The following is a 22,435-nucleotide window of genomic DNA, read 5'->3' on the forward strand; positions in this document are numbered from 1 at the left end:
ATTTAACATTTCACTGGTTGCAGGGAGAGAAACCAATCTGAAAAGAAAGCTCCTTGGATTGAACTGCCGTATTCTTATTTCTACATTGCTGGTCTTGAACTAAGTGCCTTAGAAATTGTGTGTTTTTAATTTTTTTCATTTATTTTCTTTTTAAGTAGCATAGGGATTTTTTTTAATATTATGGTGAAGGTTGAACTAAAGTTAAGAGCAAGCTGTATATTAGAGCTCACATATTTATTTGGTTTTTAAGCCCCAAATGAACTGGGGAAAAGCAAAGTTGATTGATAAATGGAACTTTAAAAAAAAAAGGACAGAAGTTCACTTTTACAATCAGAAAGAAAACCTTGCCAATCTTACTGGATAAACACTGCAAATGTGGGTTTATGTAACTTTTAAGATGCACATAGAGTTTATTAACAGGGTCTTTGCTTCATTTTGGTTAGTCAATAAAGCAAGAGGTTAATCTGCTTGAGTTACATTTTCCAAGATACTCAGAATGGTACTTTCCTGAAGTTCAACAAGATAGAGTAACACAGTGACTATGAAGTGGGATCAAGTATGTCAGAGCCGATGAGGATGGCACAGATAGGGCAGAGTTCAGATCCATTTCAGAGGGTTTTACTCAGTGACACCTAACAACAGAATGTTAGAGTCCAGAAGAAAACCCTCAGAGACTCAAATCAGCGACCGGTTGCTGATAGCCTACTATGTACCAGTGATGACGAGATTTTTTAAAGAGTTGGGATTTTTTTAAAAAAAGTTTTGTTGCACAGTAAATTAGCCATTGCATTGCCACCAAAAAGATCAGTTGTTCAAATCCACCAGCCACTCTGTGGGAGGAAATGACACAATCTACTTCCCTAAAAACAACCTTATGAATTTAAATTTGTCCTGGAAGAAATACAGCAAGAATGGTTCTTAGATGGTGAGGATGGTGAGACTTTGTCTCACATACTTTGGGCAGCTTAAGAGGAACCAGTCCCTGGAGAGAGGCATTGTGCTTGGAAAAGGAGAAGACTGAAGAAAGAGAAGTCCCTCATGAGACGGATTGACACTGGGTCTGCAGCAACAGGATCAGAAGACTCTCAACACGACAGATTGACAGCAGGTCTGCAACACGAGACAAACGATTAAGGGCAGCAGTAATTGTTTGGACGGTGTAGGACCGGACAGGCGCTGCTTCTGTTGTACCCACAGCTGTTAGAAGTCAGAACTGACTCAATAGCACCTAACAACCAGCACTATGTGGTGGTCCGCAGGGTGTGTCTTATTTTTCCTTATTTTTTTTAAAAATCATTTTAATGGAATTTACAGAGACTTGGATTTCCATTCATTCATTGTTGCACTTTTCTCCCTGCCCAATCTCCCCCCCTCCCAGTTCACTCTTCTCTTTGAAAAGTAAAAGACAAACTCTTTCATTGTTATACAATCCCCAAGTCCACTCCACTGTGCAGCCTTCGTTCTGGACTCCTGTCATGACAATGATACCTAATCAGATAGCCCTTTTAAACATTTCTTTTCCTCACTTCTGTTTCAATGCAGTATACATTATTTAACCCCTCTTTCTTGGTCACCCCCAACCCCGAGGTCAGTCCTGTTTTACAACAGTGGCACTATGCAGTATTTGTCCTTTTGTGACTGAAATATTTCACTCAGCATAATGTCCTCCAGGGTCACCCATTTTGAATAATATTTCCTGAGTTCCTTGCTTTTCAATGCAGCGTGTTATTTCATTGTGTGACTATACCAGAGTTTCTCTATCCATTCATTTGTTGATGTGCACTTGGGTTGTTTCCAACTCTTTGCTATTATGAACAAATCCAACATGTAGAAGCTATGTTGGAAAGTATCTGCCTTTCTGAAGCATTTAGTTCCTTCACAAAAAGCGGCCCATCGTAGTTCTTCAAGAGCAAGACCACAGTCTCCCCAGCACAGAAGCCGAGATTCTCCTGGAGCTGTTTTGGATCCCGTCTGTCAGGTGCATTGATGGCCTTTAGGCCACACCTCTTCCTGGCTCCTCTGCCATCCAAGATGCTCAGGACTTGCACTGTCTAAAGAATATCTGCCTTGACATTTCCAATGAGGTCCGGATGACTCTGTGGTTAAATGCTCCATTGAAGGCCCAGCAGTTTGCGCCTACTGGCTGGTCCAAGGGAACAAGATGTGGCGGTCAGCTTCCAGAACGACACAGCCTTGCAACCCTGCGGGGTGACCCTCCTCTGTCCTGCAGGCTCGCTCTGAGTTGGAATCCACCCCCTTGGCGAGGGGTAATAATTTCACACTTGACCACTTAGTTGGTTGAGAATTGGTTTCCTGATCAGTGTTATGTCAGTTGCAGCCATGATGGCCCCATGTAGGCGGAGTAGAAGTGCTCTGTGGGGTTCCAGAGGCTGTAGCTTCTCTAGGGCTGTTTTCTGGGCTCCAAATGCAACCTCCCGGTCAGAAGCAGAGCACATTACCATCTGTGCCACCCCGAGTCTCCTTAACTAGCGGTGCAGGGAGGAATTCCGCCTTGAATGGAGACAGGGGAGGAAATGAGGACTTGCCAGCCAGGGAAGCTCCTGCTTTCAAACCAAAAGATGCATTTCTGGTTTTCCCTACTGACCCCCTTACAGCCTAGCAAGTCCATTGGAAGTCTATGAGGATGAGATGTCCTTCAGCCCCATCCTGTTAGAGAACATTCTCTCTCTCTCCCCTCCTTCACACACACACACACATACACACACACCTTCCCACCCCACACCACATGCAGCACACACACACACCATCATTGCCTTAAGAGCAGAGAATGGGACTTGGGGCCACAGGGCCGTGAGCATCTTTCTGAGGAAGGAGGAAGCCTCAGAACTCCCTTTCCAGGACTTTAAACATTAAAGGAAGCTGGTGAGTATGCTCAGCTCTGTTCACCAGCTGGGTTGACATCACCTGGATGAGTGGAAGTGGGAGACAGGCAGAGTTATGAAGAGCCAGGCTGAGTTTGCAGTTGTTTCTCCAGGACGGTCCACCGAACATGGGGAATGAATGGATCAGGGTCGCTGCTTCTTGGAGCAGGGGTCCTGAGGATCCCTGAGGTGTGGACTTGGCCCAGGTGAGGCTCAGGTGGAGTGAGGAATCCAGCTGGCCTGAAACACAGGAAGAAGTGTGGTTTTCTGAGTTTGCAGCTAATGCCTGCGTGGACCTAGCCATGGACGGCTGGGGATGCGCTGGCCAGAACCCAGCCAGATGAAGAGAAGAAGCTTCCTTCTAAGAGCTAATGTTGATTACTGTTACCTGCTGAGTTTTGCTCTGGGCTGGACCCTTGTTTATAGAGACTGATTAGACTGCAATGGAAAACGCTTCAGAGAAAAAAAGATACGCTTGTTTGCTCAGAGTAATGGTTTGATAAGACTGGGCAAATGAAGAAATTGACTTATCTAAAATGAGGGGATTAAGACATAAAGAGTGAAGTAGCTGGTTTACCTATTTCCCTAAATATACATGATGGGGAGGGGAAAGCGAATCCTTTAGAGAATGAGAAATCCTGGCTAGAAAAGCCCACTTGAGGCTAACACCCCAATCATCCACAGGTGTGTATTCCCCTCCTTTCCCTAGACACACCCACCATCATCTATGAAGCACAACCCAGAAAGGCAGATGCATGTGCGTATATGTGTGTATGCGCATTTATGTGTCCCACAGGGTCCTAAGGCTAGAAATCTTTCCAGAAACAAATTGCCGTATCTTTCCTCCATGGATCAGCCAATGGGTTCACACCACTGACCTTTCTGGTTAACAGCTGAGCACTTAACCATTACACCAAGAGGGCTCATTCATAGATGTGTATCTAAGGGGAAAAGAACCCACCAAGTGCTCTTGAATCTGTTACAGCACAAGTCAACCCTCTATTGGGTTTCCACTTGTTAGAAATCCTTACAAGAGGGAACTGCCCATCTTTTCTCGTGGAGCGGCTAGTGGATTTGAACCACAGACTTTTCCGTTTCCAGTGCAATGTGTGAGGGATTGCACCACTAGAGAGCCTTACATATCTGTCTAGATATAAGGCCCTTATCTGACATGCCATTACCAAATATTTTTATCCCAGTCTGTGGCTTTTCTTTTCACTCTGTTGGAGAAGTTATGGGATTTGATTCTTAGAAGGTCCCATTCATCTATTTTATCCTCTCTTGGTTGTAGATTTTTCAGGATACTTGGAAGACTGTTTTTGTTGTGGATTAGAACTTCTAGAGTTCTTCCAAGCTTTTCTTTAATGAAATGTATAGTCCTTTGTTTTAGTCCCAGGTCCATGATCCATTTCGAGTTGGTTTTTGTGTGTGGAGTAAGGTGTGGATCTTGCTTGAGTTTTCTATAGATAGTTTTCCAATTTTGCCAGCACCATTTGTTGAAACGGTTGTCATTTCCCCACTTAACTGATTTCATCTCCCTGTCAAAAATCAGTTGACCATAAGTAGATGGGCTGATTTCTGGATTCTCTATTCTATTCCACTGATCTATCTATAAAGCTATCAGTTGATAGAGAGACACAGATCTGCAGACACATCGATAGCTCCCCCCACGTCTTTCTCTTTAGCTCACTCTCCCCTCTTCCTCCCACGTACATACTCAGCATCATTCTAGAGGGTGTGTGGATGTAAAGGCAGGGTTGTCCTGCTGTTGGGAGAGGAGCCCAGTGCCCCGGAGAGTCCTGAAGTCTCAGGGTGGAATGAGAGGGTGGTGGGATTGAAGTATGTGGGTGGCAGGTGAGGGAGGGCTACCCAGCAGAACCAGGTATGCTGTCAATTTCACTTCCCTCCGAGTGTCAAGACACCAGGCCAGGTTCGAGGCCTCTTCTGCTGTTAGGGGTGTTTGCTTCACTTCTCATGAACCCCAAGGCTGGGAGGAATGCCCTGCATACCAGAATGTCCATTCTACTTTGAGGAGGGAGGAGCCAGGGCCAGCACTAGCTGGATCAACTAAGCAGAGTACCTGCCTCTTTTGCCCATCCCTGTTTGCTGTTGCTATGGTAACTTGGTGGGGGTTAGGTGCAAGGAAAGAGGAATGATGGGAGGACAGAGTCTGGTCCTCCCCCGAGCCAGCCTTACAGGGACAAGTCGCTGTCCTGCTGCCCACGGGGCTGCCCAACACATCCCTGTAGCATCAAATCATGTGATCATGTGTCCACCTACGGATGACAGACCCTCAGACAGCCGCCCAGGGGACCCTCAGAGCATCCTTTTCACTCTGTTGATAATGAAGAGACCAGGCTGGAAAACAAATTCAGAGACATTTCCTGACGGGCGCTGCAGTCATAAACAGGAAAGCCGCTTCGTTCCTTCCTATCCAGCCAAGTCTTGGGAAAGGCTACTGGGAAGACAAAGAAAAACACACGAAGCTTTAAAACCCCCACAGAAACCCACACACAAGTGGAATTTCTGAAGAGCTAGAATCAGTATCAATAATCTTCTGGGGGGTGGTTTGGTGAGGGAGAGAATGTCAAGAATAGTGCTGTTTTCTTTGTATTGGCTGAGGTTTTATTTTTGTGTTTGGGGGGCTGTGTTTGAAAGGGGGAGGACACAAAACTTTTGAAAATCAAGGATGTTACTCTGTGTTTGAGGTTTCTAGCTCAGCTTCCAGGTCAGAGTTTTGGTTTCTGCTTCTGCAGATGAGGATGTCATCAGGTGGTGGTTCTGGGTTTTGTACAGTAACTTTTTTTTCTTTTTTTTTTTTTAAGTGGCAAGCAAATGGCCTGTCTTAAGAGCACGGAAAAGGCAGGAAAATGTGCTGTGTGTGTGTGTGTGTGTGTGTGTGTGTGTGTGTGTGTGTTGAGAGTCTAGGATTGCAGAGGGAGCCAGGCCTCCCGCTACACACAGGAAGCAATCTTGAAGCAGGCTTAAATGCCAGATTCCAGGCCGAGTTTAACTAACCACGGACAGCTCTGTAAACAAAGGCGGGCGGAGGAGCCTGCCCGGCCCTGGGAGTCTTTTTGGGTTTGGGCAGCAGGGGAAATTCGGCACGGTTTGGCTTCATGGCACAGAATCGCAGGGGGAGAGGGCTCATCCTTTGAAGAGCTGGAAGGGGGAACTCTTTTCCGGGGATCAAGTCCACCACGAGGAGGTAGGAAAGGGTGAAGAAGTTGGATCACATTTGCAAAGAAAAGCCGGGGATTTTGGAGCAGGACTTGCTCTTGACTTGGCTGTTTCCTTGCAAACGCAATGTTTCATTATGTGGATACCGGTGGGCACTGCTGAGGTCTTGACTTTCAACCTCATGTTAATATTGTTTCAGAAGATACAAACTCTACAGAGACTTTTGTAGGATTTGCTTTCTCTCGCTTGCTTTCTCGGAGTTCCCACATAATTTCTCTTCTTGCCACACTTCCTCTCTCTTGTTCTCTTTAACTTTCTTTGTTCACTTTTTCATAACTTCTGTTCAGCACTCTACAAATAACAAAATCCTTCCCAGTCTTCCTGTCCTGAGTGTCCTAATATTTTGAGTCTTCAGAACCTCTCTAATGAGGTCTTTATTTTATTTTAACTGCGATCCTGGGATATTCTGTGTCTGAAGTAGTTGAATGAATGAGACTGGATGTAGCACGTAAAACACTCCCTTCAGGAGAGAGATATTGGCCTCTGGTGAGTCTCTGTCTGGAAGGGGGGGTCTGTTAATAGTAGAGAAAAATGAGGAGGTGGGAGTGGGGAAGGAAGTAGCTACTGAGATTCCCTGGGAGATGGATTCTAACTCCTCTGTTATTGATTCTTCTTCCTCCTTTAGATCCTGACCCGTCCTGGGCTCCTGAACCTGAAACCACACCATGGATGACTTTGAACGTCGCCGAGAACTCAGGAGGCAGAAGCGGGAAGAGATGCGGCTGGAAGCCGAGAGGTGAGGAGGTGGTGATAAATGTTCCAATTCTCTTATTAACAAAAGATTTGTCCTGAGCCTCAGAGACGAACCCTCTGAAGGGCGAAATGCTTTTGTCTCTAACTCAACTGTTTGCAAAAGTAATTATAAAGAATTTTCTGGTTAAAACTCCAGAAGCCTTGGTATCAGGTAGTTAAAGCGCTTGGCTGTCAACCAAGAGGTTAGGAGTTCAAGCCCACCAGTTACTCTGTAAGAGAAAAGTGTGGTTGTCTGCTTCCAGGTCGTGGAGTCCACTTCGACTCACAGTGACCCTCTGTCGGGGTCCTAAGGTGATAAATCTTCATGGGATGGATTACCTTGTCTTTCATCCCTCAGAGCCGTCAGTGGACCCACCTTTCTGTTAGCAGCCCGACAGGTAACTGCGTGCCACCAAGTCTCGGCCTTTGCAATCCCACAGGGCAGTTCTAGTCTGTCCTCGGGGGTCACCAGGTCAGAATCCACGCTGTGGCCCTGGGTTTTGGTGGGGGCTAAGATTCTGAATTCTGTATTTCAACAGATGTTGAGACAAAGGGTCAGAAAAAAAGAGAACTTGGAGGAAAGTCAGAGTTGCATTTAATCAGATGGTTGATTTGGGAATTTTTAAGTGGCAAAAGCAGTATGTAATAAAGGTTAGAAAAGTATTGATCCACAGAAATGACAGGAAAATGCTCAATATTGGACATTCCAGCCAGTTAAGCAATGGGACTTTTTCTGCAAATATACAGCCACTAAGTGAAGACAGGAGCTCTGGTGGCCTAGTGGTGAGAAGCTGCCCTGTAATCCTGAAGGCATGCAGTTCGAGACCACCAGCTGCTCCGTGGGAGAAGGATGGGCACTCTCCTCCTGTGTGATTAACTGTCTCTGAAAACCCACCAGAGCGTCGGCTGTGGGTCGATTCCAACTTGACAGCTCATAATAGCAAGTGAAGACAAGCGGTAAATTGCACTGAAGGAGATTGCCCATTTTTCTCCTAAGGAGCAGCTGGTGGATTTGAACCTCCTACCTTTGAGCTGGCAATGCAACTCTACCACATAACAATAACAAGTGAAGACAAGGAGCCCTGGAGGTGTAGCATGTAATGTACCACACTGCTAATGGAAAGGTCAGTAGTTCAAATCCACCATCTGCTCCAAGAGAGAGAGAAGAGTGAGATCTTTCTGACTCATAGAGACCCTGTCCATGCACATCGAGCAAAGCCCTGCGCGAACCTGGACCACCTTCGTCATCTCTGGTGTGCTTAGTCCTATCGTTGCAGTCCCTGACATCAACTAAAGAGGGGCTGGCAACCAGTGGATGTGTGGCTCTGGGAGTTCTGAGAATCTGCAGTGGGGGGTCGTGTGGCTGTGATGTGGGGTCAGTTGAGGAGGCCTGATTAGGGTTAAAGCGGAGGTCAGTGGCATTTCATACGGCTCGTATCACATCTTCTTTTTGAGAAGCTGCAGCACTCACAGGAAGAAGGTTGCTGAAAGACTCCTTGAGATCAAATCCTTTTTTCCTCCCAGTAATCTCAACGCTCAGGTGAAAAGGCGAGCAAGGCTCCTTAGTGACCCTGACGTGGTGGTGTCAGCTGCCAAGGGGTCCGCCTGGCCTCATGGTGGCACCAACAGCCCAAGTGCCCCTGTGTCCTCCCATGGTGGACTGTGGGTCACACCATTGTGGCTGTGGAGTTTTCTGGCCTTCTTCCTAGTGTGCCTTCGTCTGGAATTTTCACTGAAACCTGTTTAGCACATAGCAATGTGCAAGACTCCATCAGCAGATGATAGTGGCTCTGCTTGGGAACTGGATGCACTGGGTGGGAATCAAACCTGGGTCTCCTGCATGTTGGTGTTGTTCTTAGAGGCTATCCAATCGTCTCCAACTCAGCAATAGGTTGAAACTCTGCCTGATCATACCTCATCCTCACAGCCTCCCCTGTGTCACTCTCTCTCATTGAGGGTCTTCTCCTTCCCTGATCTCACTTTTCCAAGTATTGTATCCTTTTGCAAGGGCTTGGCCCTTCCAAAAACATGTCCAGAGCAGGAGAGAGGAAGCCTCATCATCTTTGTTTCTTAGGAGCACCCTGGCTGTAGTTTCCCCAAGATCGAATTGTTGGGTCTTTTGGAAGTCCGTGGTATAGTCAGTGTTCTTTGATAATGCCACAATTCCAAGCTATCAATTCTTCTTCGATCTTCCCTATTCATTGTCCAGCTTTCAAAGACGTAGAAAGCAATTGAAAACACTATGGCTTGGGTCAGATGAACTTCAGTGTTAAAGTCCATCTTTACTCTTTAGGGTTTTACAGAAGTCCTTGGTAGCAGATTTGCCCATTGTAATACATCATTTGATTTCCTGACTACTGCGTCCAGGCGTGCTGATGTGGACTAGATCTCCACAATGGGTGGGTCTTCCATGAGTACATCTTCTGCATAGAAGGAGGGAAGTCTACCTCTGAACCAACACTGTCCTCTGAACCCTCATGCACTGAAAACTTGTATCTACATCAGGCAGTATGGAGTTTATGATACACACACACACACACACACACACACACACAGAGAGAGAGAGAGAGCCCAGGGACCAGTGTCTGGATTCTGTGGATTCAAACCTCTAGTCCTACTATTTATGAGCTGGTGACAGCGAGAAAGTGACTTTTCTTTAAGCTATTAGAAACAGGAATGGCATCCACTTCCTAAAGAACATGTCTCCAGAAACTCTATGAACTTTGATAAATGTTGTAGTTGTAGAGGGACTTCGGGCCTTTTGCTCATAAGGTCGCTATGTGTCATGCTCGACTCAAAGGCAATCAACAACAACATGGTTTTCTTATTTGTAGAATACGGAAAATATCCACATAATTTGTGTGGTTGTGGTGAAAATCAAAGGTTGGCCAGTTGCTGGCCCACAGCAAACTTTCTACAAGTGGCATTATTATTATTTTCTATGTTGTTATTAATACTATGATTTTATCAGCATTGCCATTCACTAAACAAGCAAACTCTAATCATCTAGCTCAACTAAGCACATTCCTTGGGCGTATTAATAAAAGGGGCCAGTCCCTGGAGAGGGGTATCATGCTTGATAGAAAGTCAGAGAAGAGGAAGCCCCTCGAGGAGATGGATTGACACCGTGTCTGCACCCGTGGGCTCCATCAGAGCAGAGACTGTGAAGATGGTGGGACAGGACCAGGCACTCTCTGTTTCTTCTGAACCGAGGGTCACTGAGCCGAAACAGACTCGTCAGCACCTAACACCAAACACTGATTCCAGGAGAAAGGCGGGTAGTCATCATCCTGTGGTAGAAAAGTCAGAGGACACTTCTTGGAGGTGGTAAGCCTTGAAGGGTACAGCGATAGTGCTGACGAGTCAAAGGGCATCAGGTGAGAGAGAACACCAGCGGAAGTCCAGAGGTGGAAGCAGGAAGTGGTGGCAGGAACCTGCTGCATATTGAAGCCAGGACGAGCCAGACTGTGTTTCATGTAAAGCGCCGCTGACTGAGGCAGCAGGGGCACCGTGCGGGAGGCACATGTGTCCTCCTTGAGTATGAGACTATCAGCCCTGAATAGTTCACCTTGAGCATGTGATTCTAAGGTCAGGGAGGGTCAGGCAGAGAAATGAAGAAATGCTGAAAGACCAAGTAGGAGGATCCCAGTGGAGGGAGCATTTGCAAACCTTTTAGGAAAAATGGAAACTCTGAGGCCACTCCAGAAAACAATGTGTTTCTGAGGATCGGACAGAGGGACTTGGCTTTGCCCACCATGGAGAAGCGGGGACGTTTCCATTCATGGAGCTGAAGGCCCGAGAGCTGTTAAAATTCATGTCTAGAAACCACATCCAAATGGAGATTTCCTCCAGGTATTTGGAGATAGACATTCAACATTTTCAACCGTTGTCCACCAAGGGCGATAAGTTGTTATCAGAAAAGCTAGTCTGGGACCATGTAGAATGGGTGGAATCCGTTCTTCCTTTCTGAAGATGGATGGTAGCAGTGACATTCTCAAGGCAGCACGTGAAGACAGAGCTTATAGATGGACTGGAAACTATCACAGGGACAAATTCCAGGATTCTGGTGGAGAACTCGTGAGCATGGGGCACAGTGCTCCGCGGACATGGGGACCTTGTGGACAGTGCCCAGTATCCTTATTTTCCTAGTGATTTGTTACTTGGCTTCGAGTTCTTCAAGAGTCTTTAGAAAGCAACTTCACCTAATAGATATTTATTTCGCACCAACCAGGTTTTGGTATCTAAGCTAGAAATGGAGAGAAAGTGGTGGTGAGAAAACAGTTGGCCCGGTATCCAGCTTTACACACGCCTAACAGTAGGCTAGGACACACAACAGTAGCAGGCTCAGAAAATTAGTGAGGTAAGAGTGATGGTCAGAGTCAGGGCTGGAGGACAGGAAGAAAGATGTGGATATTGGGGATCAGTCTAGACCACTATCTCCAGCTTCTTTGCTTTCTGTGTGAGAATGGAATCAGGGAGTCAGTGTGAACAGCAGAGAACTGACTTGAGATGTTTAATCATTGTCTAAATTTCTCTTGTATACTGTTAGGCGGGGCAGCTTAGAAGCCAGCCTCCAACACCTCCCATCTCCCCAGGTAATCGAAGAGAGGGACATCATACTTGGGAGGGTGGAGGGACAGCACAGGAGAGGAAGGCCCTCTGTGAGGTGGATTGATTCAGTGACTGGGATAATTGGGATGGGAGTGTCAGAGACGGTGCGATTGGCACAGGACAGAGCGGAGTTTAGGGCTGTTGTACATAGGGTCGCTATGAGTCGCAAGCAACTCGACGGCACATAACAACAACTGTTATAGGGCCAGAGAATGCTTTACAAACGGGGGGAAAGTACCTTATGTTTTATCTGGCATTAAATAAACTAACTGAGATGGAGTCAACACTTTAGAGACAGGACTTTATCTGAGAATGGGCCACACTGCTACATTGTAGGCCAGCTCTTCTCATTTGCTGTCTTTCTTGGAAGGACTTCTCTTCCTTTAATTGTAGCCTGAAAGGGACATAATCTAAGAAAACTTAGTTAGCTGTCCTTAATAAGTTAATATGCCATGCCCAAATACAACCTAATCCTGTTTGACTTGAACTTCTGTCCCCGTCATCCTTCTGAAATGTTGTCTCCTACCTATTTCCTTCTGTCTGTTTCCTTTTTTAAAAAACCACAACCACCTAGTATTTCCAAGAAGGAGCTCTGATGGCGTAGTGTATTGCATGTTAATCTATTAACCAAAAGGACAGTGGTTCAATTCTACCAGCTACTCCACAGGAGTAACATGAAAGTTTCCAGTTAAGGTTTGCATGGACCTTGGAAACCTGGATGATAGTTTCTGTGAGTCAGAATGAACCCCACAGCCCTGAGTCTGGTCTTTTGGTTTGTGTTAGCACCAAGTTTGCCTTTTCTGACTTCAAGGTGAACCTTCTAGCTGCGTTACTCTGAGATTTTCTGAGTCCATGTTCACCACCCCAGACTTTGAATCTGGAGGTTTATGGGAATAATGAGGTCAGGCTTTATGGTCCAGCCTACTTCGATGGGAAAATGCAGGGCGTATGCAGGAAACAGATGGTCAGGACCAGAAATCAGACTTGTCTACACCCATGGTTTGCTCTGAAGACAAAGGGCACGAGAAACCCTGGGCTAATCCTTCTTCCTTTCGCCCTAGACCTTGGCTTCCTCCTCTGCAGGCAGAGTGGGGGTTTTCTCAATGACCTGGGGATAACTTTTGCTTTCTTTTTGCTTTTAGTAGAGTGGTTTTTATAAATAGTATATATTGCTTTATTTAATGCAGCTAAAACATAAGGCGGGTTTTCAGTTTATGAAGCATTCTCTGGCCCCATCCAGTATACAGGAGAAACGTAGACAATGATTAAACAAGACTAAGAAGAAGTGATGTCTTTCAATTGCAGTGTTAGTGAGGAACACTGAATATACCATAGACTCCCAGAAGAACCAGCAGATCTTAGAGGAAGTGCAACCAGAGGCTCCTTGGAAGACACGATTGTGAGATATCTGCTTACATATTTTGAAAATAATGATCACAAGGGGCCGGTCCCTGGGAAAAGGCATCAAATGAAAGAGCAAGACTGTCCACTGAAGGCCATGAATGGGCTCGAACACAGAAGCGCCTGTGAGGTTGGTGCAGGACTGACCAGGGTTTTCTTCTTCTTTACATAAGGTCACTGAGAGTCACAACAATCCTGGATGCCTGGGACCAGGCTGGAGAAGGCTTAACTTTCCTTTGGATTTAGGGAATGAAAAGGAAAGTCAGCCCAGATGTGGAGTGGAAGAGGAATGAACGGGCGAACAGAGGGCACCTCCCAGGTTCTACGATTCACTTATTCATCCACTGGGTTTCTACAGAGCAGCTCCTGTGCTCCGAGAGTCCTTGGGTGGTGCAAATTGTTAAGCACTTGTCTACTACCCAAAAGGTTGGAAGTTCAAATCTCCACAGAGGTGCCTTGAAGAAAGGATTGGAGAGCTACTTCTGAACGGAGCTCATAGCTATCTAAGAAACTGTCACAGCCATTGAAAAACCCTATAAGGTGCAGCTCAACTCTGAAATACGTGAGGTTGGTAGGCATCAGAATCGATTCAGTAGCAAGCAGATGGTTTGCTTTTTGGTTGCTTTCTTCCAAGGAGGATTTTGGAAATTGAGAAGAGTCTACTTGGGGCTTTTAAACCTAAATAAGGCTAAGTGATGACCAAGAGACTTCATTTTTACATTCTTGACGGTGACATGCAGTCAAACGTGCTACTTCTGGCTGTAACTCAATGCCAAACTCAGGGTGGTCCAGCTGATTCCAACGAAGAACAGAGGGGAGCTGTTCCAGAGGGTGTCTGAGGCTGTACGTTTTTCCTAAATCAGCCCACCACATCTTAGGAGTGACTGTTTTTGGTGGTGTGTGCTGTCAAGTCAGAACTGCCCCAGAGCTGACCCTCCAGAGGGTTTTTGGATGGAGTTGGTCGCATGGAAAGAGAAGGCCCATCTTTCCCCCGGGGACAGCTCCTGCATTCAGAACCAGCTGCCTTTGGGTCGGCAGCTCACTCCTTTCCACTACGTCACCAGAGTTCCCTTAGGAGCAACTGGGGGGTTCAAACCATCGACCGGCCTTTCTGTTAGTGGCTGTGCTTGACCACAATGCCGTCAGGGCTCCTTTAGAGAAACAGTAAAAATACGTCATTAAAAACGGCTCAGCCCTGTGTAGGCTGTGATCCTGTGAACAGTGGGGAGAGGGAGACCCAGAGAAGGAGTGAAAGTGCACTGATCTTCTATCCTTCGTGGGTTTCCAGAAGAAAAAGCCCTGTTATTTAGTTGTCTGGGACTGAGTTCAATTAGCAGGTGCAGTCCTACTTTGCCACAATAGATCATTTAAAGCTTGCCCTCTCACCAGATGGGAGAACCACAAATTAAGATTAGGTGGTTCTTATGCCTTCTGTTCCTCAGAAACAGAGCCGGGTAAAGGTCATTAAGAAGTGGACTGCATGGCTTGACCTTTTCTGGTTTTCATGTATGTGGGACGGACACATAGTCCCCGTGTCACAGGTGCCCTACCAGACACAAACCTTGCAGCGACCCTGTAGGAGGACTTAAAACTATCCCACAGGGTTTATGAAGTTGCAAATCTTTACAGAAACCGTCTCATTGTTCTGGTTAATCATGAGTGGTAGTAGCTAGAGTTCAGTTCACTCCAGATAGCCAGCTTTCTGTAATATAGACTGGGAACTTGAATGAAAAGTCCCTTCTTCCTGCCACCCCGGTGCCTGTTTGTAACCGTTATGCTGTTGACTTTGCACTTCGTTTGGCTTTCTCCCTCTGAGCCCTTGAGATGAGGTCTCTGTTGTTAGGTGACATCAGGACAGGTCTGACTCACCGTGGCCCTGTGCACAGCCTGGTGTAGCACTGACCTGTCCTGCTCTGCCCGCACGATCTCTGCTGTGCTTCCACTGCTGTGCCGATCCGTGTCGTTAAGGGTCTTCTCTTCTCTGCTGCTCTTCCACTGTTCCGAGCAGGACAGCATTCTGCAGGGACTGGTCCCACCTGAAAGTGTACCCAGAGCAGGTGAGAGAGACACTCTGGCTGCATTTCTTCCAAGACAGATTTGTTTGTGCTTTGAGCTGGTAGAGTCAATACTCTTCGTCAACACCACGATTCAAAGGCATCAATTCAATACTCTTGTCAACACCACCATTCAAAGGCATTAATTCAATACTCTTGTCAACACCACCATTCAAAGGCATCAGTTCTTCTTCTGGGGACCTCATCAGCCAGGACTGTGTCTAACATCATTCCCCTGTGATCCAGAGAGTTTGCACTGACTCATTCTCAGATTAAGTCACCAGGCCTTTCTTCCTCATCTGCTTTGGTCTGCAAGTTCTACTAAAACTCATCCACCATAGAGACTCTACTAGTCTTTAAAATACTAGTGATGTAATGGCCAGCATCACCACAACATGCAGGCTACCACAGTACAACACACAGACAGACAGATGGTGGGAAAGGACATATAGGCTTTAGAAAAATGCAGAAACACCAAGAAAATTATGGTCAAAGTCAGTATATATTAGCAGGTAAGGATATAGGCTTTGGCATTCAGTCATTGGGTTGTGCTGCCAACCCAAAGGCATGTAGTTTGAATCCACCAGCTGCTCTGCAGGAGAAGGACAGACAATCTCCTCTCATGCAGTGTACTGCCTGAATCAGTTCCACCTTGACAGCACATAACAACAAGAAGTTGAGTTGTCAAGTCCCAATTCTGCTACTTATGAGATATGCAATCTTTCAAATTATTCAATCTTTCTAACTCTCAGTTTTCACATCTGTAGGATGGAATAGTAATACTATCCACATCATATAGGTGTCCTGTGACCATAGAAAAGGACACTGCATGAAAATACTGACACAGTGTTTATCAGCTGACTCAGAGTCCACTCCCACCGAGTCCCTGCTGGTCCCCAGGACAGGGTAGAACTGCTCCCAGGTTTGCTGTAAATCCTTGTGGAAGCTGCCACAGCTGGAGCAGCTGGAGGGTTCGAACTGCTGAGCTCTTGGATAGCAGCTGAAGCCTTTAACTACTGTGCCATCAGGGATCCTTCATAATCCTCTAGTAAACATTAAATTAATATCTTTATTATCATTTTATCTATTAGAGTCCCTGTAACACAAAGAATTGAAGATGCATTTTATGCTCACCATAAAACCAAACAAAATAGTAAGGAGCCTTTTAGGACTTGTGAGGGGACACAGGAAGCTTGCAAGATGAAGAGCAGGTATTTGTGGTTGAGGGAGGAGTTCTGAGTCGGTGACACTGGTGACAAGGTCTGAGGAGGAGCTGTGTTGCCTCAGATGAAGAGTTAACACCGGACCAAGCTGAGTTGTTCTTCCCAGCTTGGCAGAAGGGCTAAGCTTTGGGGTAGCCCCTGAGAAACCTGAGGGTTGCCTGATCCATGGGGACACCTTGGCAGACATGCTGGCCCACAGTGCTTTGCGTCCACACCCTGGGCTCTCCCACTCCTCAGGGTGAGCGTGCCACATCCCAGCACACGTGCCCACCCCTCAGGTCCTCTCTGTTGGCTGAAAGGCCTCATTGTGGGCCAGCTTATCGGGTCCCAGCTGCGCACAGGAACCGCCATGAGAGAACAGCCCTGCTGTTGTCATCTCTCATACATTTTTATGGGCTTCTGAAATCGCCTGATGATTACACATTTGAAAGTAAATATTTTCACGATGCTGGGAAAGCAAGCATATTTTTAAAATCCAGTGGTTCTACGTAGTCCGCTTCCGGAGCTCCATCCACGGAAGGTTTTTATGATGCAGCCAAATAACTGTTCTAACACACACAACCCCGCACCACACAGACACAGCACACACACACACCACACAGGCGTCACACACACATTCACACACTGCACAAACACAACTCACACACCCCAGTACATACACACACAACACATACATATTATGCCAACACACCGCACACACATGCACCCTATACGTACACACTCATCTGCACATACACTTCACACAGTCACAACAACCTTACACACACAAGCCCTCCACACACATGCACATATCACACACATACACACTTTATTTTTGCTTTGAATACGTATCCTCTTGACATTAAAGTTTTAAAATTAGAAAGACTGTTTCAAATGGACTTTTTCATGATTCTAGAATTATTTTTCCCTTGGGAAGTTAGATAAAATAATCATTTGAAACTGTCAAGATTACAGCCTTGGAAACACAGAGCGCAGTTCTGTTCTGTTCTACTGGGTCACGAGGAATCACAATCCGCTTAACAACAGTGCAGTTGTTTTTTGCTTAAAAAACCCTGAAAACTCACACTCTTCACCGTGGAGTCATAACTGATGCACGGCTGATCCTCCAGCTGGTTTTCAGAAGCTCTAAGTCAATACTCCTTGTCAAGACCACCTTTCAGATTAACCAGTCACACCCTCACTAGATCCTTCTCTTACTCTAAACAGTCATTCTTTATACCCCTCTTGGTGCATAAGAAAGGCAGCCTATTACATCAATCTAAAGATTAGAATGTGTCTTGGAACAAAGTGCAATCCAAGTGTGTTCTTTAGAGGCAAAGATAGTGATGCTGGTTCCACACGCGTTGGGAACATCAGGAGGGACCAGTCATACTGGGAAAGACGTGGTTCAGAGAAAGAGGATTTTCAACAGGATGGATTTGCACAGTGATCATCACAATGGGCTTGAGTATATCAGAGGTGGTGGGAAGGTGCAAGCAAGGTTCAGACCTGCTGTTCAGAGGGTCATTATGAGTCACAGCAGAGATCACCAGCTAGGAAAGGCTAGGGGACAGTCCTGCTCTGTCAGGTACTGTCACAAGGACTCAGTACCATCCACTCGATGGCACACAACAGCAACAAGAATTCCTGAGAGCCTACAAATGGATCACGTTGGAGTGAATAATAAAGTGCCCAGAGCCAAGTTCAATGCCTACACCTATGCTGTTGGTGCAAAGACATTGAGAAACCAGATTTGTAAAGGGAGCTCACAGTACGAGCTGCAGATTCTTTCATAGTTTGAAAGAAACATGGTGTGTCACTAGAGATGAAAAGAAAACCCCTGCTTGAATCAGTCCTGGCTCAGTGCGACCCTCTGGCAAGGTTCAGAGGCTGTAAATCTTAAGAGCACACTGCCCGTTTTTCTCCTCAGGAACCGCTGGTGGATTTGAACCACTGAAGATGTGCAGTGTTTTGGTTAGCTCTGTGACATGCTTGCACCACTCCTCCACAGCTCCTGTGGATCCTGTAGGAGTGAGTTTTTCTTTACAATTCCCTGTGTGTGGAATTTAAAGTGTATTACTCCTCGGTTACCTGACGAGCAGGACGGTATGTGGATGTTTAAGTCTGAGCTGGGTTTGAATCCTAGCCCTGAAACTAACTAGCTGGTGATGCCTGTCGGTGGGTGTCATATTGTTGATATCAACTCTCTGAGACAGAGGAACAGCCCCTCACAGGCCCCTCTGAGGCATACAGGGCTGTGACCTTGGGGAGAGCATACCACCTGCTCTTTCCACCCTAAAGCTGCGGATGAGTTTGAACCACCAACCCTTTGGTTAGCAGCCAACAATTAACCACTGCACCACCAAGGCTCCTTATTAGTTGGATGGCCTTGTGGAAAATTACTGAAACATCTCTTGCTTATATTTCTTTATCTATAAAAACGAGGATAACTGAGATGCTGGAAAACTTGTTAAAAATTAACTCAATAGAACAACGATTTTGAAAACTTGTACATAACTTGGGAGAGACTGGAGAGCTGTGTGCTGAATGAACTAACTCAGTCTTATAAGGACAAATACTGCATAAGATCATTATTGTAAAAACAGAAGGATAACTAGTAAAATATATATGAGGCCCCGGGGTGGGGGGGTGGGAGCAGAGGGGTGAGGATGGGGAGGGACGAGGGCGTGGGGCTGCACAGTGTGGTGGGTGGAGGGAGAAAGCGAAGGAAATGGGAGTGATCTGGGGGAACCTGAAAAGACTGGGTAACGATGGGCACAGTCCAATGGTGACTGATTATATAAAACGTAGATGAGTGGAAATGATTGTATAAAGCACAATGTGAACACAATGTATATGAACTTTGTAAGCAGACCAATATAAAATCATTTAAAAACTAATTAACTCATTAGCCAGCAACTAGTGTGTGCTCAACAAATGCTAGATGTCATTTTTAAATTCACATTAACCATCTGATGGGAAATGCCAAGATTTTTTAGCACGCATCTCTCAGGAATGAAGGACAAAACCCAAATTCTTTGGGTGTCAGTTAATGTGAACCCCTCATGCAAAAATCTAAGTCAAGGGATAACAATGACATTGCAGCTTCGAGGGGATCTCTCTGTTCTGAATGTTCTTCTAGTGGGCGTGAGACATGAGAGGACCAGAATAATCTAGCATCTGTATAAGGAAGCCCATTCACCTGTGAACGGCGTTGAGGAGAAATCCTTTGCATACTCCAAGAACAAAATGCATTCTTTTTAAAGCTTTGCTATTTAATAAGCGAGTCATGAGCAGTTGTGATATCAGTTAATAATCTACTATAAATCTATATTTATAAACTCTTTTTTTCACTTTATCATTTACTCAGGGATTATAGAAAAGTATACCTTTGAACTGTTTATAAATAGTTTGATAAACATGCTAGATACGTAGGCAACATTCCAGGGCTTGGTTTTTCTACACTCGAGAATACAACTTTTAAAAGGACTTCAGAAACATTCACTTACATTAAAAAGATTAATTTGCTCGTTATAAATCATTTTTATTTACCCATTTTTAAAACTGTTTTCTCATGTTTTGTTAGCCTGGTAGAAGTTATCGAATATACTTGAGCATTTTTCAAAACTAAATTAAAAAAATATTTCATCATTTATATTGGCCTTGCTTTCAATGACTCTAAATTAACAATCTTACATGACATTTGAGATTACTATCAACTGACTAAGTTGATAATGTGAGGGCTTATTTTCCATTTTAATAACTCCCTACATACTGTTCCTTTGTAGGAATAAAAATCCTGGTAAAATACACATTGGCCACTATAAATAGCAGCTATAAGCTTGTACATTCAGGAGAGTCTCCAGAGAGTGCATTTTACACTGAGCATTGTTTAGAAGAGGAGATTCTTCCGACGTTCATACTTTCCATGTGGGTGACAAGGATTTTCCCCAGCTACGTCTTCACCAGCTTCCATTTTCCTGTACCATTTAGGAATCTAACAGATAGATTCCAGAAGATGGCCCAAAATGTGCTGGTTTTCATTTTCCTGAAGGCTAGTCTGAGTCTTACAGTCCTATGGGAGTTTTGCAAATTCATGGGCCCTTCAATGAAAGCTTGATGACTTTCAGGACCAGCCCCAGCAATGAAAGGGTCCTTTATTCCTGGAGGGAGTCGGTCGGCTGTGCCCGCTTAGAATAACAGCAGTTGATCCATTCTTGATTCCCACAGAAAACCGGAGACTGTTGGCAGGCTTTTCTGGGGCAACTCAACAGACAAATATGGAAATAACTGAGCAGGAAATGAACTCTCAGACTAGCTGGATGAGATGGTGGGTTATCACCCTGGTTCAAAGACAAGAAGCATCATCAGGTATAATTACATTGGATGGAACATTCCCAAGACATGTTGGCAGCTCCAGTGCATGGATCCCTCCGCCCACCCCTTCCTTGAACACTTCTTCTGTTTCTCTATTCAGAACTGTTGTACAATTCTTGATATTATTTTTTTCTCTTAAAGTCAACCTTATTTAAGAGATCTAAAATCTCCCCTTTTTTTCCTTGATGAAGAGGAAAAAAGAACCACTTTGACAGGGTTTTGGACAAAATTGTGAGGCTGTTGTTGACAGGCACCCTCCAGTCAACTATGATTCATAGTGACCCTAAGAACAACAGGTCTGGGCTTTCCTCTCCCCTGCACCAGCCTCTTGATCTCCGTCATGTCTGAGCCCATTGTTACAATCCCTGTGTCAAGCCATACTAGGGTCTTCCTCTCTTTCTCTGATCTTTCCTTTTTCTCTGGATAATGCCTTCTTTCCAAGGACTGGCCCTTCTCGACAACATGCCCACAGTGTGTGAGACAAAGTTGCCCCATCCTTGCCTTTAAGGAGCAACAGAAAAAGTTAATATTTTATGTTCTTTCTTCTTGTTCTTCTTTTCAAAAGCCTTTAGCTCTTCCCATATAACAGGAAAGCCAGTTTCAGAAGAAATACATGTTTCTCCTGATCCAACCCCCTAATCGTCTAGCCTGCCTACCCATTGCTACAAACCCTCGGTGATTTTTGATCTGAGCATAGTGAAATTCTTGTAGAATTCAAGGCTGAAGCAGAGTAGAAATTCTCAACTCTTCAGTTCCTAAATGCCTCACATCACAGCCACATGAATATGTATTTTATCTCATTGTGGTGTTTCCAGTTCCCAGTGCTAAAGGGGAGCTGAAGACAGGAGGCAGATGCATTCAAAAGGGACCCGTTTTCAAATGATAAAAGCTCTGGCATGAAGAGCTGGGATGAAGAATGACTGTTGACCCAGAGTCTGTCATCCTGCTTCATGTGGTCAGAAACAGACTCTCCTACACTCTCCAGAGAAAGCTGTGATAGTCACAATCCCCTCAGATCAAAAGCTGGGTGATGGATAAGAAAGACTGAAGAGGCATTGGTGACTTTGAATTATGGTATTGGCAGGGAATATTGAACACTGAGTTGAGAGAATGAACAAATCTGCCGTAGGAGAGGTATAGCTAGAAAGTTCCTTGGAATCAACGATGGCAAGACTTTGCTGTGCATATTTTGGAGCTGTTATCAGGAGGAACTAGTCCTTCGAAAAAGAGCTCATGCTTGGTAGAGAGTCAGCAAAACAGAGGAATCTCCATGAGATGGCTTGACACAGCCACAGCCACAAATGGGCTCCACCAGCAAGGACTGCAGGGAGGGTGCATGATCAGTGCTCAGGTCTGTTGACGTGGTCCCAGTGAGTCAGGACCAACTCAGTGGCACCTAATAATGCTCTCTGAAGGAGCCTGGGAGACCCGCATCAGTGGGCTTGCGCTGGGAAAGAGACCTGAGCACAGGGTTAAATCTGGAGACCTGATATTTTCTTCTGCCTTCACACTGTGCAATCTAAATTCCTAAGTTCAAACCCACACAACCTCTTCTAATCTCTATGAAAGAGAAGTCGTTCCAAATCAAGAATAAACAAAAGGCTGCTGTATAAAGAATCAGTAGACCAAGGCTTCCTCCTCTGTAAAACAGACCTACTATTTCTCAGGGTGGTGGGGAGAAGTAAATGAGACTTGGAAAAATGTCACCCAGCATGATACCCGTGACATTTACCCATGACCCCTGTGACATCCACCGATGACAAGACCCCTGTGACATCCACCAGTGGCACGACCCCCATGACATCCACCAATGACACGATCCCCATGATATCCACCAATGACACGACCCCTGTGACATCCACCAATGACATCTCTGTGACATCTACCGATGGCATGACATCCACCGATGACACGACCCCCACGACATCCACTGATG

The 22,435-nt window shown here is 45.5% G+C and overlaps 1 protein-coding gene across 1 annotated transcript in view; it reads left to right on the top strand.

The window, feature by feature from the left end:
• Positions 1 to 6,787: 6,787 nt before the first annotated feature.
• Positions 6,788 to 22,435, top strand: part of CALD1 (caldesmon 1) — a 96,561-nt gene continuing 80,913 nt past the window's right edge. The window contains exon 1 of the mRNA XM_006887203.1: positions 6,788 to 6,858. Within this exon, the coding sequence (XP_006887265.1) occupies positions 6,788 to 6,858 (71 nt within the window). The remainder of the gene's footprint in view (positions 6,859 to 22,435) is intronic.

Source organism: Elephantulus edwardii, unplaced genomic scaffold, assembly GCF_000299155.1.
Source record: "Elephantulus edwardii isolate Elephantulus edwardi_28Jun2011 unplaced genomic scaffold, EleEdw1.0 scaffold00055, whole genome shotgun sequence".
NCBI classification, from domain to species: Eukaryota; Metazoa; Chordata; class Mammalia; order Macroscelidea; family Macroscelididae; genus Elephantulus; species Elephantulus edwardii.